Here is a 17927-nt window from a genome sequence, read left to right as displayed (position 1 = left end):
TTACATTTGTTTATGCTGTGGAATATTACTTTAACTGTAAAGGTGTGTTACATTTGTTTATGCTGCATTTGCTTAATTACCAAAAGATGTGCTGCTGTTTCATGTTGCCTGCCTAAGATATCTGATTGGTCTAATAAAAAGCTGAATGGCTAATAGCTAGGCAAGAGAGGTATAGACGAGGCTGGCAGGCAGAGAGAATAAACAGGAGGAGAAATCTAGGTTGAGAAGAAGAGGAGAAGAGAGGAGAGAATGAGGGAGAGAAAGAGGGAGACGCCTGCGGATAGCCAGGCAGTCGGCAGCCAGCAGACACAGAGCAGAACATACATAAAGGTAAAAATTTGTGAAACTAAAGGTAGATAAACAGGTTAATTTAAGTTAAAAGAACTAGCCAGAAAGGAGCCTAAGCTAGGTTAAGCATTCATAACTAATAATAAGTCTCTGTGTCATGATTTGGGAACTGGTTCATGGCCCAAAAAAGTGAGTTCGAGGCCAGCCTGGTCTATAGAGTGAGATCCAGGACAGGCTCCAAAGCTACACAGAGAAACCCTGTCTCGAAAAACAAAAAACAAAACAAAACAAAACAACAACAAAAAAGGATATAGCAAGATACTATGGGTTTCTGAACATGGTCTGTAGGTAAAAGATGCTAAGAGAAGAAATACAGTGTAAAGAAAAATGGATTGCTGTAAAAGAGAAAAATATAGTTCCTGAAATCAAAAGGAAGGATAGGTGACAAATTAGAAAGAGAAATTTAAAACACATACACACCCCCAACACACCCCCAACACACCCCCAACACACCCCCAACACACCCCCAACACACACCCAACACACACCCAACACACACCCAACACACACACACACCCAACACACACATACACATACCCAACACACACACTCCCCAATACACACACCCCCAACACACACACCCCCAACACACATACACACACCCAACACACATACACACACCCAACACACACACCCCCAATACATACACCCAACACACACCCCCAACACACATACACACACCCAACATACACACACCCCAACACACACACACCCCAACACACATACACACACCCAACACACACACACACCAACACACACACCCCCAACACACACACCCCCAACACACACCCCCAACACACACACACACACCCAACACACACACACACACACACACACACACACACCAACACACACACCCCCAATACACACCCCCCCAACACACACCCCCAACACACACACACACACACACACACACACACACACACACACACAACTGTTACTCTGAACCACTGAGGAGACCAGAGAGCTCCCAGATGTCAAGGATGCCCCTGGAAATGTGTCTCTCAGCTGGACATAATAACACACACCTGTCATACTGGCACTTAGGAAGCAGAGGGTGGAAGATCACAAGTTCAAAGCCAGCCTGTTCCATATAAAGAGTTTCAGGCCATCCAGGACAACATAGCAATACTCACTTCAAAACCAAACCAAACCAAACCCAAACAAAAGTATATCTAGATCAAAGCATTTTATATGCACATATGAAAATGTCTTCCTGACACCCATTACTCTGTATAATTAGCATATGCTAAGAAATATTGTAAAAGTGCATATACATTCCCAAGAGAGACTTGTACAGCCACCCCCCAGCAAAGCAGGAAAATATAAATGACTGAGCCAGAGGTGCAGCTCTTGCCTGCATGTGGTTTCCATCCTCAGGACCACTAAATATAAAACAGAAAAGAAAACAAAAAGAACGAGTTGCTTAGCAAATAAGCTTACTGGGAAAGGCAAATTATTGGATATTTCTTTTCTTCTTTTTAAATTTTACTTAAATAACATTTTTTTCATTTATTTTACATAGCAACACAGTTTCCCCCCTCCTCTCCTCCACACCCTTGTATTTCTTTACATGTTTATATTGTCCAATGATAAATGAGCATACATAGAACAACAAAATTCTTGGTTTAGAGTTCAGCCAAGTTAATTTGTCATAGTATGCTCTGGTGTAGAATATTATTTATGAACTTCATAAGCTTATTTCTAGCCTTGCTAATGAACTCTAGAGCCTGAGTGGGAAGTCACAAAAACTATGGAAACCACAGGCTCTGTGTCACGCCAGGCCATACACAAAGAATCAACCAACTGAAACTGTTTTAGCAGGATGACTGCCATACATAATTCCCAAAAGTACTTCCCGTTACAGCATGCCAGAATATTGGGGTCTGCTTGCTGTGTAAGGTACTGATATGATGGACATGATGGTACCTTGCCCCTAGAGAGGGCACATTAGAGTTGGTTGTGTCAGGATAGACTAGGGGACCTTAATCCTTGAGCTCTCTGAAAAACAAGTATCTGAGGACCCTTTAGTGTGCAGCCTCTGTGAAACTGGGAGGTGAAGGACTATTTACACAATGGGAACATTCACTGCTTTAAGTCACGTGGAGCTTCCAATTTAAGGACCTGGGACAAAGAACTGCCTACTGCTCACTTCTCAGGATAACCAGCTACAAAACCAACCGTCATAATGTCTAGATTAAGAAATGCAATCGGCCTGGCGAATGGCTCAGCAGGTAAAGGTGACTGTCACCAAACCTTAAGACCCTGGTACCAGCATGGCTAGGGAGAGAAAGGACTCCTACTTGTTGTTCCCGAGCTCTCCACATCCTGGCACAGGCCACACCCCTTCCTCCAAAAGATAAATACATCAATGTAAAACAAACAGCTCATTTTGAGTTTGGTATGACGATGCACACCTGTAACCCCAGCATTTAGAAAGCCAAGACTAGAGGACTGTAAGTTCTAGCCATGTAGAAGGACCCTGTCAGAGAGACAGAGATGGAGGGGGAGGAGGGAGGAGAAAGAAGAAGAAGAGGAAGGAGAGGCAAGTTCAATTTGCCTCAGCTAGCATGGTTGAGTAATTTAAACCATAGATTGGAAACAAGGGTCTAGTATTCCTTTACCTGAGTTGCTTAAAAAAAAAAAAGAAAGAAAGAAAGAAAAAGAAAAAGAAAAAGAAGACAGGAAATCTGCTCCAAGACCTGCAGACAACACAAGCTATCACTGTTACTCACTGCCTACTCTGCCTTGGATGTGCACGGGCCAGGATGCCTCTTTCTGCCTGGTGTCTTGTGTTCTCAGGGTCCAGCCTCTGGGCCTCCCTGGTAAGCAGGGAGCACTCTAGCTCCCAGTCCACTCCACTTGTGTCATCAGACATAAGATCTCAATGTATCTGTTTTCTGGTGACATGGACACCAGACACGTCCCTGCCTTTACAGTAAGTGTCTTCTGAACACTCAGCCAGCCAGGGCTAATGCACTTGTCATTAGAGGCCCCCCACAACAAAAAGAATGAATACATAAATATAGGACTGCTGCATTTGGAGAAAGCATCATCTTACATAGAAATACATAGTGGTTCATGCCTGTAATCTCAGAATTTAGGAGGCTGAGGCAGGAGTATTGCTGTCAGTGCAAGCCATCTTGGCCTACAGAGAAATATTTGAACCCAATGAATGGTATCTAAGTTCGTCAAACTATATCCTCTAAATATGGCAGCCTGCTATCTTCATGCACGTCACTGCTGAGAGAAATGACATGATACTCAATGATGGCTAATCTTGGCTGTCATTTTGAGACTGCACCTGGAATCAATTAAAACACAAGCTGCCAAACACTCCTGTGAGGGGTTTTCTTTCTTTCTTTTTTGTTTTGTTTTGTTTTTCCTAGACAGGGTTTCTCTCTGTAACAGTTCTAACTGTCCTGGAACTCTCTCTGTAGACCAGGCTGGCCTCAAACTCACAGAGATCCGCCTGACTCTGCCTCCAGAGTGCTGGGACTAAAGGTGTGAAGGGTCTTCTTAATCAGATTACGAAGCAGGAAGACGCACTCTCAATCTGGGCCATGTCTTCTGGCGGTAGCCCACATAACAGGACACAGGAGAAGGCACTTTGCTCTTGCTAGCAAGCTTGTATGTCCTGTTGCGGTAGCACTCGTTTGCCAGCGTGAGAACTGACTTCACTGGGGTTATGACACAGTCTAAAGACCAGGAGCTCTCTAGGAATCCCCAGGCCTTCAACACAGATCAAGACTACGGAGACAAGCGGCCTTGTGAAGAACAAATACTTGCCTCTCAGTCTCCCCAGTGGAGACGGCCACTGTTAGACCACGTGGACTGAGTGCTGTAAGCGACCTAACGAATACCCTTGAATAGAAGACATATGCATCCTCTCAGCTGTTTCTTTAGAGAATCTTGACTAATCCACCTCCTACAGACTATGGAACTATCAACCTGCCATGGTGGTTCATGCCTTTAATCCCAACATTTAGGAAACAAAGGCAGATCTCAGAGTTGAAGGAGGCCTGGTCTACATAGCAAATTCAAGTTCAGCCAGGACTACCCAGTGAGACCCTCTTAAAAATTTAAAAAAGCACCCCCCCCCCAAAAGTCATCCCCTCACCAAGACACTTTTCCACTACATGCATCAAACACAGTACATAGGGGGAAGCATAACATAGACCACACTTAAAATACAAAGAAACAGAAAGCTAAGCAATGAGAAATGTTCCTTTTTCCTTCTTCTGTTCTTTGGGGTTTAGTCCTGACAGGCTAAGCCGCTCACTCTCCTGTTAGTCAACACTAGGCTTAGCCATGCCCTTTGAAGAAAGGGTGCCAAAACCGTTCTGTAAGTAGTACTTTAAAAATCAACAACCAACGTTCTAAAGCCTGGGAATTAAAGGACTTTCACTGACAAAGGGATGGTCTGGCTTGGAAGCTTTGGCAAGAGGAGAGACGGGAAAGGACCTTTGGCAGGACCACTGCACCATAAGTGGCACCTCCAGGACAGACATGTCCTACCTCCTTGTCGCTGTAGGAGATGTTTCGGATTTCATTCCATGGGAAGGAGATCTTGGGGGTCAGCCTGTTCTCAGGGTCATAGATATGAAGTCCCAGAGCATCCACTCCAAGCAGCAACTCTGTGCCCTTTTTATTCTGCAGAGCCAATAAAGAAAGAGCAGCTGTTGTCAGCTTCCGGCTGGGGTTGTATCTAACGATCTAAAGAATCTGGCACACACTGTTACATCTGACAAGTTTCAACAAGTCTCAACAGAAATCACAGCTCTCTTGTAACCCAGGAGGCTTACAGCTTCTGGACTTAGGGAAGCAGAGGCAAAACAATACTATTTTTGTGATTTGTGTGTCCTCTGGGTCACTGTGGACTCAGGCTCCTGTCACTGGCTTGGTAGCTGAAGAAATGGTAATTTAAATGTCGTGAGTACTAGTTAAGTAAGCAGATGATCAGAGGGGGCCCCGATCCCTGCCTTTGAGCATTTCCCCTTACAGGTATCACTGTTGCTCTGTGGTGGTGTTCTCTACTGGCATGTACAAGGTCCTAGGTCTGATTCTCATCACACACACACACACAAGTTGTTGGATTGCTAGAAGGAAAACTAAGTCTAGGAACCACATGATCTTATTTTAGGTTAAATGCAGTCTCAATGTAGTTTTACTATACCATACCCCAATATGGTAAAATGTTATTTGTATTTTAGGGGTAGCTAGGTGGTTGGTATATATGGCATTCATCGAAAACTTAATTTTCCTATGTTTCAAATGTTTGATAATTAAATGTTGGAAGAAATATATACAAATTATACTTCAATGAAGCTGTTTAAAATACCAGTTAACTATATGAATGTTATATTCATCCCCTTAAGGGAGTCCTGGTCAGCAGTTAGTACAACCAGAGGCCTAGTGCCCTGTGCTCCAAGTTACTAACCCAGCTGTGAAGCCACTGTCTCCAACCTCATAGGCAGGCCAATTTGCCAGTGTTATAGTTTAGCCTTTGCTGTGGAAACACACACCCCGCACACACGAGGACACTACAGCTCCTGACCCCTTGCTGACAACAAGGAAACTGAGCCAAGACTCAAGAGTAGGCCAGCAGATCTGCACACTGAGAAGGTACTTGGGCTGTGACGAGAAGTACCGATCTAACAGCAGGTGTTAGATGTGTGCTCTAAGACAAATCCCTCTACTCTTTCTAACACCTGAAACCAGGCACTGCCACCCAGGCGTAAGAGTGTTGTCCTTGTCTGAAAGTTTGTCAAAGTGATGTGCTGACAGAAGTGAGGCTTGTGTTATTACATCTGTACCCCATCTTGGAAAATAAGGTATTTCCTTATGTTTCTGATGATGTAAATAAAAAAGAAAGTTCTACCCTCTGTCTGAAACTGTTTTAATTACCTAGTACCCCATTAGTACATGCAAGTATATATTTATCAGTTAAAATCGAATGTTTTAAGCATTTACCTTCCCTAGTTAATGACAGAATTTAAGATCTCTAACATAAAATTACCCAAATGTCTTTAACTTTGTCTATTGCTCAACATAAAAAACATACAAGGGCCAGGCGGTGGTGGCGCACGCCTTTAATCCCGGCACTCGGGAAGCAGAGCCAGGTGGATCTCTGTGAGTTCAAGGCCAGCCTGGTCTGCAAAGTGAGATCCAGGACAGGCGCAAAGCTACACAGAGAAACCCTGTCTCAGAAAAAAAAAACAACAAAAAAAAAAAAACATACAAGAAGTAATTCATGCTCATCTGATTCATGTAGAAATATTCCTATGAAGAAGAAGAGGAGGAGGAGGAGGAGGAGGAGGAGGAGGAGGAGGAGGAGGAGGCGGCGGGCGGCGGCAGCGGTTGGGTCTTGGGACTGCTGAGTAAACTTAGTGAGTCAAATGCCTACTGCCACACCTGATTACTGAGTTTGTCCCCAGGACCCACGGGGTAGAAGAGAACTCTAGCATATTGTCCTCTGCATACCACCAGGAATAAATAAATAACAAATAAATGTAACAATAAATATATACACATAATTTTTCTCTTATAAGTAAAACAATTTATAAGGGTGTTTTTGTTTTTGTTTGTTTTGTTTTGTTTTGTTTTCTTGAGACAGGGTTTCTCTGTGTAGCCCTGGCTATCCTGGAGCTCACTCTATAGACCAGGCTGGCCTCAAACTAGGGAGATCTACCTGCTTCTGCCTCCTGAGTGCAGGGATTAAAGGTGTTCACTACCACCACCCAGGCTAAACGGTTTGTTTATTTTTAAGATTTATTTATTTATTTGTTATGCATACAGTATTCTGTCTGCACATATGCTTGCAGGCTAGAGGAGGGCACCAGATCACATTATATATGGTTATAAGCTACCATGTGGTTGCTGGGAATTGAACTCAAGACCTCTGGAAGAACAGCCAGTGCTTTTAACCACTGAGCCATCTCTCCAGCCCCCTAACAGGGTTTTTTGTTGTTTGTTTTTTTGAGACAGGGTTTCTCCTGGATCTCGATCTGTAGACCAGGCTGGCCTTGAACTCCCAGAGATCCACCTGGCTCTACCTCCCCAGTGCAGGGATTAAAGGCATGTGCCACCACCGCCCAACCCCTAACAGGTTTTTTAAGGATTACAAAATGCTTTCTTTCTTTTTCTTTTATTTAATACAATTAATGTTGGTGGTGGGCAAGAGAGTCAGTTGGGCTGACAAAACCACAGAAGCTCACTAAATTGGTCTAACCTCAAAGAAATGGATGTTGAATACAAATTAATGAAACTTTTAATTATTTAATATTTACTTATTTACTTATGTGTCTGTGCGTGCATGTTTATGCCACAGCACACATGTGAAGGTCATAGGACAATGTGTGGGGATCAGCTCTCTGCTTTCATCATGTGGATTTCAAGGACTGAACTCAGGATGTCAGGCCAGGCAGCAAGTGCCTCATCTACTATTCCATCTTACCAGTCCTCATGAAACATTAGAAACAACTTTCTGCATTTTTAAAGATTTGTTTTTTATTATTTTTATTATTATTATTTTTAGTTACATATGCCCTTTTGGAGGCCAGAGGCCTCAGACCCCTCTGGAGCTGGAGTTTCAGGCAGTGTGAGCCCCCCAAGCTGGGGCTGGGAACTGAATGCAGGTCCTGTTGCCAAAGTACTGTGTGCTCTCAACTGTTGAGCCGCCGTGCCAGCCCCACAACTTTTTTGCAATCCTAAAAGACACATTTTGAGGCACCTGCTTATTATAGCTGAACATTTCAGTGTGCCCTGTTTTTTATGCAAAGAAATCCACAAAAACCAGTATTTAGAAAACAAATTAAGCAGAAAGCTATCCTAGAATATTGGAGATGTACTTAATTCAATTTACTCAAAGTTAACACAAAGATGTAGGAACCTACAAGAAAGCCGAGAGTAACTGGAATCACAAAGGTAGATGACTGCAGCTGATCTACTCCTGTGTGGCCAAGCATCCTAACAACCCTCATCTACCAGTGAAGAAAAGCATGGGTACGTCACATGGACTCCTTCGGAAGAAGCCATGGACAGACACACTGCAAACAGCAGCCAGATCCCCAACAGGAGAAATGCACGCTCTAGGCCAGACCTGAGCAGAGCACAAATGCCTTTCCCTGCAGAAGCCCTGGTTCCCAGAGGGCCGGGACCATTAATGGTCTGAATAGAAAACTAATTAGCCTCACAGTGAGAATAAGAGTTCTACCCAAACAAATTAGGAATCTATAAGAGCAGCCTTACTTTCAGTGGGCCCCAGGGAAAGACACTATTTCCAGGTGCTCCCTGGATCTCACAAGAGGCCAGAATAATCAAACATCACATGGACAGCATTCCAACAGGTTTCTGCTGAGAAGAGAACCAGGCCTACATCCCTAAAGGTACCACTGACACTTAATTACCTCTGATCTAGTTTGAAGTCCCCAAATAAAAGACCAGGCTCTAGATTCCTATCTGCCTCTTTTCTTCTTTATCACCAAACCATAAAAGACTCTAACTACCCTGGAATGATGAAGTAACCCATCTAGCTGTGTGGTCCTAGTCAGTCTATCTGGTAGCCAGGGAACTTGGGGAGAAGTCAACACACCCGGATTGCAAAGTAGTTCACACCATACATCTCCAGGTCCTGAGCTATCTTCAAATATTCCATTTCAGCTTCATCCCTGTAAGGAGAATGGAAGAACACCGTCACTGGGGCTAAGTGACAAGGGTGGAGGACAGACACTTGCCAAGCCAAGTACTCTGAGCACACCTATCCTATGGACTTAGGACACCTGCAGAAGATATGAGACAGACCAGATACCAGCAAAGCTTCTCCCAATCCAGAGTCTATTAAACACAAGCAGAACTGCCCAGCCCCGTGAAAATAGGAAAACAGATTCATTACACTGTCTCTTGGCTTCAATTTCACACTCTGCCCTTGGTAAATAGTGACATCTGTCTCAAGTGATTAAAAAAAAAAAAAAAAGAATGTGGGGGCGGGGAGTGTAGCTTAGTGGTACAGCACTCACTTAGCACGTGCAAAGCTCTGGGTCCCATCCCTAGCAATAGCAAAAAGAAAAACCCAAACCATACTGTGTTATTTTCAACCCCCGATGAATTATTTAAGTTGTTGCCTTATTTCTGTGCACTTTCTTAACCTAGAGGCTTTAGTAGTGAAAAAGCTTTTCTACACACTATGACAGCATCTACTTTCCTGATTTTGTCTCTGGGGTACTGTTGAAGGTTAAGGCAAGAACTATCTGAGGCATAAAACCCAGGCCAGTGGGTGAATATTTGTGTGTTGTAACTCAAGCAAGCTCTGGAAGCAGCAGTGACTTGCAGAAAACTCCCCAATAGGTAAATGTATTGAAGTAATTCAACTCAAGCTTCCCTATGACCTTGTCCTTGTCCTCTCTCTCATCTCAAAACGCTCTCAGATGGATTTAAAAAATTCACCCTGAGAGAATGCCAAGTGTTGGCAAGCAGGTGGAAGAACCAGAAATCACACATACTGCTGATGTAAATGGATTCAACTACTTTGGGAAACTGTTCAACATTACCTATAACAGCAAAAACCAAGAAACAACCTAACCCAAGAGTCCTTCAATAGTAGAATGGATAATAATCTGTTATAATAATATATTAGAATTCTGCATAGCCATGAAAATGAGAAAATTATTGCTACATGCCATGTATTCAAATCTGACAAATGATCTTGAGAAAAAGAAAGCACTTAATATAGAATTTAGTTGTATTTATCTAAAGTTTAAAATGGGTGATAGTGGGCTAGGGATGTAGTTTAGTGATATAATAGTTGCCTAGCATATGAGAAACCTTGTATTTGATCCCCAGCACTACAAACTAGTAATATAATAATGGTAAATAAAAATCAGTGGGCAACACTAACCTATGGGAACACAATTAGAAGTTGGGAAAGTGGATTGGGCAGGATGGCATAAGCCTTTAATCCTAATACTGAGCAGAGGCAGGCAGATTTCTATGAGCACAGGCCAGTGTGGAATACATAGGAAGTTCCAGGACTCTAGGAGCTACATCTTGAGACTTTGACCCAAAAAATAAAAAGAAAGAAACTAGAAAACTAGTTATCTTTGGGGAAAAAAAGGAAGCTGAGAAGTCATGGGCTTATCTTTTTGTGTTAAAATGATCGAGCTGTGTACTTATGATCTGTACATTTTGTGGGTATTAAAAAAAAGAAAGAAAAAAGATACAGAAGCTAGAGATATGCCTCAGTGGTTAAGAGCACTGACTGCTCTTCCAGGGGATCTGGGTTTAATTCCTAGTATCCACATAGTGCCCCACAACCATCTGTAGCTCTGGTTCTGGTGCCTTCTTCTGATGTCCTCGGCACCAGACAAGCACATGGTACACGGACACACATATAGGAAAAACATCCGCATACATAAAACAAACAACAAAGATATAGTAGGAAGCTGATTTGAAGGATTAGGGTGGGGGGCCCAAGTTCAAAGATGATCAACATCTAAAGCTACCAAGGGAATACTTAACAATAAACTATAAATTTTTGTGTTTTAATTTTAATTTAGTAAAATTGTAGATTGATTAAAAACAAATGTTGAAAGAAACCTAGGGTGGTAGGAACATCCTACTAACACTGGTTATGGACATGTGCCAAAGGCACAGACTTTTATTTATCTATTTATATTGTGATTTTTTTTTTTTTTTTTTTTTTTTTTTTTGAGACAGGGTGTCTCTGTGTAACAGCATTGGTCATCCTGGAACTAACTCTGTAGACCAGGCTGGCTGGACTCAGAGATCCGCCTGCCTCTGCCTCCAGAGTGCTGGGTGGGATTACAGGTGTGCACCACCACCGCCTGGCTACAAATTATTTCAGAGAGCAATTTCGTTTCACCTGTCAAAACACAAAATGTTCATGTCCTTTGACCACTAACACTCTTCCAAGAATCTACCCTCTAGTCTTGTGCAACTATGTAACAACACAAAATTGTACACTGCAGAGCTTTCTGTAAACATGAAAAGCATTCAGATATTCTAGATGCCATCAATATAGGCCTGAATGTAAAAACAAAGGGCCTTCAGACAGAATGTTAAACTGCCACCGAATGCACCAGGTTTGTGTATCTTGATAGGCAGAATACAAGACCACTTTTAATTAATTTATGAATTTAGTTTTCAACCCAGAGTCCCACATTCTAGGCAAGCGCTGTACTGAGCTACATGCCCAGATTGTCACATGCTCCTTTTATAGCAACATACTACAATAAGGATGCACATGAAACTGAAGACCAACATTATTCCCAGTTCTTGCTTTTCCTTTTATATATTTCAGGACTGCATTTTGTCCTGCAAGCATGCCCTAGTTTTATAGTTCTTTAAGGGTGGGGGAGGGACGTAAAGAAATACAAACAAGGATGAAGCAGCCTCACCTGGCTCTGCCCCGGTGCTCCGCGTACCAGGCAGTAATTCTTTCCTCCCACATTTCCGGAGTCATCTGATAGAGATTTATCACCTACCAAAAAGACAGCAAGAGAAAATCCACATGCAAAGCAAGTCTGGGTATTGTTTGCCATTTTTATAATTATGGTTCATTTTTACAAAACAGCAAAGCTATTTTTATAAAGCTGCATGCAGGGAGAGTCACACACAAAGGTGGGTGTGTAAACAAGCCCCATTCCACTAGAGGATCGACCTGCAAGCTGCAGCATTCCTCAGTCCTAACTACACTCCTGGGCTGGGAGGATCCACCTCTGCTGCTAGGGCTGCTCATCTCAGGGGCCACCTCTGACAGAAAAGCGGTGCTTGCTTACTCGAAGCCATCAAAGCCCAGGTAAAGGCAGGGAAGGGTTGAGGAAAGCCTTTTGATTACCCAGGGACAGATGATAAGTGGGGCTGTAAGAAGGGAAACAGCCAAAGGCTGCTTCTGGGTCTAATGAGTAAGATGAACAAGAGTGAGGACTAAAAGCCTTCCCCACCTCATCTTCTCCACCCCAAACAGCTCAATTCTGCACAGTGAACACAAGATCTCATGGCTCCCTCAAATGCCATTCAACCATCTTTAAAAATTGCCACACCAGAAAAATATCTATAGGCCACACACTTAGCAATTCAACATCAATTCCACAAAATCTTGTATTTTGTTGTTTTGAGACCAAATCTCACTCTGTAGCCCAGGCTAGCCTTCACCTCATGATCCTCTTGTCTCTGCCTCTTGAATAGTGGGAGTTCAGACACAAACCACTATGTGCAGCAGCACCTTTGCTTTTCATATGCTTGACCAAGAAAACTGGGTGCAGTGGTATACACCTGTAATTCCAGTACTCGGGAGACTGCGGCAAGAGGATAGGGAGTTCAAGGCCAGCCTAGACTGCAGAGCAAGAGCCTGTCTCAAATATTAATGATAGGAGCTAGAAAGAAAGCTCAGTAGGTAAAAGCACTTGCTCTGCAAACATGTGGACTTGAGTTTGAATCCCCAGTAATGACAGGCATGAGAATATATTAGGAAGTGATAGCTCTTGGGAGAAGGAAAATCTATTTTCTTCAAACGGAATGACCTCAACTACACCCCACACAGCACACTCAGGAGTAGTTGGCCAACAAAAATTGGATCCTTTTGGTGGTTTTTGTTGTTTAAGAGAAAGAACATAAAGTCGGGTGGATAGTGAGGTAGAGGTGGGGATCTGGGAGGAGGTGGGGAAGGGGAAAGAATATGATCAAAATATATTGCATAAAATGTTCAAGGAATAAGCTGGGTGGTGGTGGCCCAAGCCTTTAGTTCCAGCACTGGGAAGGCAGAGACAGACGGATCTCTGTGAATTTGAGGCCAGCCTGATCTACAGAGCGAGTTCCAGGACAGCCAGGACTATTACACAGAGAAACCCTGTCTGGAAACAAAAAACCAAACAAACACCCTCAAAGAATAAATACAAACATAAAAATAAGGCAAGCATGACTGTACATACATGTCTGTAACCACACCATTGAGGGGTAGAGACAGGCAGATCTGGAGTGCTCACTGGCTGGCCAGCTAAGAGACCCTGTCTCATGGCATAAGGAAGAGAGAATACAGGAAGACACCTAAAGTCCTGCTCTGGTCTCTGCATGTGTGAAAGGGCACACATGCCTGCACACTCACAGGCACGCACAACACAACACACTCAGTACTAGTAAGTAAATATGCTTAACCAAGATTCCATACACTTCTCAGGGTTATGAACTATGCACATATGCCTGCTCTGTACTTCCAACACTCCTTCAGATCAGTCAGTGGCTTTCCTTCAGCCATATTACTGTTTTCCCAAATAGAGAATTTGATTTCTTACCCTTTTTGGAAGCAATTCTTCTTGGGCTAAAAATCCCCGCTTGTGCACAGAGGGGTCATAGTCACCATACTGGAAGAAAAAGAAAAGAGATTGGGTGATTGAGATTCTAAAGACTACTGTCATTTTTGAACAAGGCTCAACTGAGTTGGTCCCTCCTCCCAGTTCCAGCAATTCAATTCTGATGACAAGATTTCAACCTTGCCAGTTTGTTATCCTTGAATGAAAATACAAAGCTGATTACATCTATGAGCAGAGTTGCAAAATCCCATAAGGGATGGATGGGTGATGTGCTAATAAGAATGTGACATGTGTATGGAAATGTAGTCTGTTTCCTAACCCTCAAAGAAAGCAGTCATTTCCAAATATTAGCTTTGGAATGCAAACAACAAAACACAACTGTCAAAGTTGTGATTAGCAAAGTGTGATAAGAGCCTTACCTACAAATGCCTCTAAGTGGCTGGTAATTGGAGCCAACTGCTAGGTGGGACCAGGGACTAATGCAGGCAATATTTTTAGTACCTTTTGCTCAAGGCTCTGAAAATTGCCTTTGGAAGATCTGATATCAATATTCTCTGTCATTCCTACTGCACAAAGAAACAAATAAAAGGTTAACTGATAGAGCCGAAGCTGTAGAGCCATGCACTAGCACTAGTGGGGCCTGCAATCTAAGTTACTCCTCCAGGGGCAACAACTCAGATATTTATTCTGTTATTCTTAAAAACAATACTCCTACCACACTGGAAGACAGTTGAAAACTGGATAGAGAACCAGGGACCCCTGCCCCCAACAAACAGACACACAAGAGAGACAGACAGACAGTGAATGAATATTAATGAACCAGCATTCATGTTGAGACCATGTCCTCTAGCTATTGCCTGGCTTCACATCTACAGACGATTTCCATTATCTAGAATATTTGTGACTGTTGTACAACAGTCCCATACTTAGAAATAGATGTGGTTTTTTGGGGGGGCTTTTTTTTTTTTTGAGACAGGGTTTCTCTGTGTAGTTTTGCGCCTTTCCTGGAACTCACTCTGTAGACCAGGTTGGCCTCGAACTCACAGAGATCCATCTGCCTCTGCCTCCCAAGTGCTGGGATTAAAGGCGTGGGCCACGACCGCCTGGCAAGATACAATTTATAAATAAGATCTGTTGAGCAGATTATGAATTTAAATTTTTCACAAGAGGAATAAAAGCTCATTACTACGAGGAAAAAAAACCAAAAAACAAACCTCCTTTCTTTCCTAGAAAACTTAGGTCAGACCAGAGAATTACCCCACATCAAAGAACAGGGCAGATGACGCTCCATGGCACAGCTCTTGCCTAGCATACATAAAGCCCTAGGTTCAAGCCTCAGCCCTGGGTATAAAAAAAGATTGTGGGCTAAGCATGGTGGTGCATACCTTTAGTCCCAGCCCTTGGGAGGCAGAGGCAGCTGTGAGTCTGAGGTCAGAGTTACATAGTGAGACCTTGTCTCAAAGTAAAATGAAAATAAATAGGTAAGAGAGACAGAAAACAGAACAGAATAAATGCACAAAACCTATCTCTTGGAAGTCAGCAGTCAATAATTTTTCTCTCTTTCACATTTACTTATTGCGGGGGCGGGGTGCAATATCATAGTGCTTATGTAGAATCAGTTCTTTTCTTCTATCATGTGGGTTCCAGGGATCCAGCTTAGATTGTAAGGCTTGGCAGCAAGTGCCTTTACCCACTGAGCCATCTCAGCAGCCCAGGGGTTTATCTCTCCCTCTTCTTTAATTGAAAGTTTTATTTCATTTTATGTATACGAGTGTTTCACCTGCATGTAGTATGTCTATGTCCCATGTGTGTGTCTGCTGCCCTTGGAGGCCAGAAGAAGACATCAGATCCCTGGGAACTGGAGTTACAGATGATTGTGAGCCACCACATGGGTGCTGAGACTCAAGCCTGGTCTATCTGTAACTACAGTTCCAGGGAAGCCAGCTCCCTATTCTGGCCTCTATGGGCAACAGGCATGCACAAAATGCACACACATACACAAGGTAAACCATTCATACACATAAAATAAGATGAAATACTTTTTAAAAAAATTTAAAAGAAGATTAAATCTCTTCAATCTAAGTTCTCTTAAATGAGAGCACTGGCCCTAGAGGATGCTGAAGGGACCTCTAGAGTGCTGCTGTGGAGGTCTTTAAATAAGGCACCCTCTCTTAAGCCACAGTGTCCTTACCTGTAAAGCAAGGAACAAACTGTAAAGAAATCCAGGGAAGCATTTTGGGGTGGTGCTGGGCCCTGGTGAAAGTCAGGCATGACCATTACAGCGTCCTTTGCATTACTGAAGACTTCATAGGATATGACGGAAAGCCGTGTTAGTTATATTTGCAAACCTTTCAACACTTGCCAACCAAATTTTAATGCAAAAGTAAGCAGCTATGCAAAGTTAACGTTGTAAATTCAGGTTTCAAAAGGTTGCAAGATTAACGACCCCCATTATTAAATTATACTGAGCTCCCAGCTCCTACACCGATCAAATATATTACATCTAAGCAATGCAGAAGTGGTGAAGACTCTGCTAAAGAGCTTCTTCACTGAACTAACTCCACTCAACATTAAAGCTGCCTTGATGTCTATTTAAATGTCTACTAAAAACAAAGGGGGAAAAGCTGGTGGTGTGGCAGTAAATAAAAAGAAAGCCATACAACACTATAGATGGAAATGACTAGTCCTCATCTTTTTTAGAACAGAAGCATCCTGAGAAGATCAAGGTGAATTTACTGTGAAGGTAAGAAAGCTGAAGTCTCAAAGCTCTGCAGCTTTGTGGGCCTGTGCTTAATCTTATAGTCATCATTTGGTATTCCTGTATTAAAGAAAAACCTGTAAATTGCCTAAATTTCAGAGCCCTCAAGACCTGGTCTTACACTGCCCTACAAACATCTTGAATTTAAATTCAAGAAGGGGAAGACTGGGGATGCAGACCAGTGATATAGCTTAGCATGCAAGAGATCCATGTGCAATTTTTAGAATTAAAACAAAGTAAATATCATTATCATTTTGAGGAACTGACAATTAATATAAAATTCTTGGGGGTGGTGGGGTAGGCTGGAGATAAGAGCACTTGCTGGGAGCTCCCATGGTACTGCACTAGGCCCTCTGGATAAGTGAGACAGTTCTTTAGCTTGAAATGTTTAGGGGGCCCCAGGCAGTGGGACTGAGACCTGTCCCTAGTGCATGAGCCCGCTCTTTGGATCCTAGTGCCTATGCTGAGATACTTTACACAGCCTCTGTGCTTGGATCTGCCTCAACTGAATGTACCAGGCTCTGCTGACTCCCTAGGGGAGACCTTGCCTTGGAGGAGGTGGGAATATGTAAAATGAATAGAAAATCTCTTAGTAAAAAGTAAAATAAGATACAAGGAGGAAAAAGCACTTGCTGTTCTTACAGAAAACCTGGGTTTGATTCTTAGCACCTACATGGCAGCTCACAATCATCTGTAACTGCAGCTCCAGGGTAGCTGATGCCCTCTTCCTGCCTCCTTGGACATTGCATGTACATGGTACACAGGCATACATGCAAGCAAAACACCGATATACATAAAAACAATTAAAATTTTTTTTCTTGGGCTTGTGATATAGCTCAGCAGTTAAAGGCCCTTGCTGCCAAGTCTAATGACCTGAGTTCTATCCCAGGAACTCATGATGGAAGGAGAGAACTAACTCATGGAAATTGTCCTCTGACCTCTACATCCTATCCTACCCCACCCCTGCCAAACAAAATATGTAAATGTAATTTTTAAATATTAAGAAACCAAACAGACAAACAACAAAAAAACATGATGCTTCTGTGAGATGCCTCAGCAGGTAAATGTGCCTGTTGTTAAGTCAAGTCTGATGATCTAAGTTCAACCCCCAGGACCCACATGGCCCAGGGGAGAGAACTGACTCCTTGAAGTAGGCCTCTGACCGTCACATGCGTGCTATGGCGGGCACACACACAATATAAATAAATATGTAATTAATTTTTTTTAAAGATCAACTTCTGCCAGACGGTAGTTAGCACACACCTTTAATCCCAGGACTCAGGAGGCAGGGGCAGACGGATTTCTGAGTTCAAGGCCAGCCCGGTCTACAGAGCAAGTTCCAGGACAGTTGGGGCTTCACAGAGAAACTGCATCTCAAAAAACAATAAAAACAACAACAAAATCAAAAAGTTGCTCTTTGCAGCTCTGGGGCTGGGAGTAGAGCTCAGTGGCAGAGTGCGTATGGACCCGAGTCTGACCTCCAGTACTACACAATC

The 17927-nt window shown here is 42.9% G+C and overlaps 1 protein-coding gene across 4 annotated transcripts in view; it reads right to left on the bottom strand.

The window, feature by feature from the left end:
• The window catches only part of Nf2 (neurofibromin 2), a 91413-nt gene that overhangs the window by 30651 nt on the left and 42835 nt on the right, over window positions 1-17927 (bottom strand). For all 4 annotated transcript variants that reach the window (XM_036200804.1, XM_036200805.1, XM_036200806.1 and 1 more), the window contains exons 5-8: window positions 13656-13724; window positions 11763-11845; window positions 8942-9017; window positions 4867-5001 (exon numbers count right to left, since the gene is read on the bottom strand). In XM_036200804.1, coding sequence (XP_036056697.1) covers window positions 4867-5001; window positions 8942-9017; window positions 11763-11845; window positions 13656-13724 — 363 coding nt within the window. The remainder of the gene's footprint in view (window positions 1-4866; window positions 5002-8941; window positions 9018-11762; window positions 11846-13655; window positions 13725-17927) is intronic.

Source organism: Onychomys torridus, chromosome 10, assembly GCF_903995425.1.
Source record: "Onychomys torridus chromosome 10, mOncTor1.1, whole genome shotgun sequence".
NCBI lineage: Eukaryota > Metazoa > Chordata > Mammalia > Rodentia > Cricetidae > Onychomys > Onychomys torridus.
The sequence above is the reverse complement of the archived record's forward strand: the minus strand, read 5'-3'. Positions and strand labels throughout refer to the sequence as shown.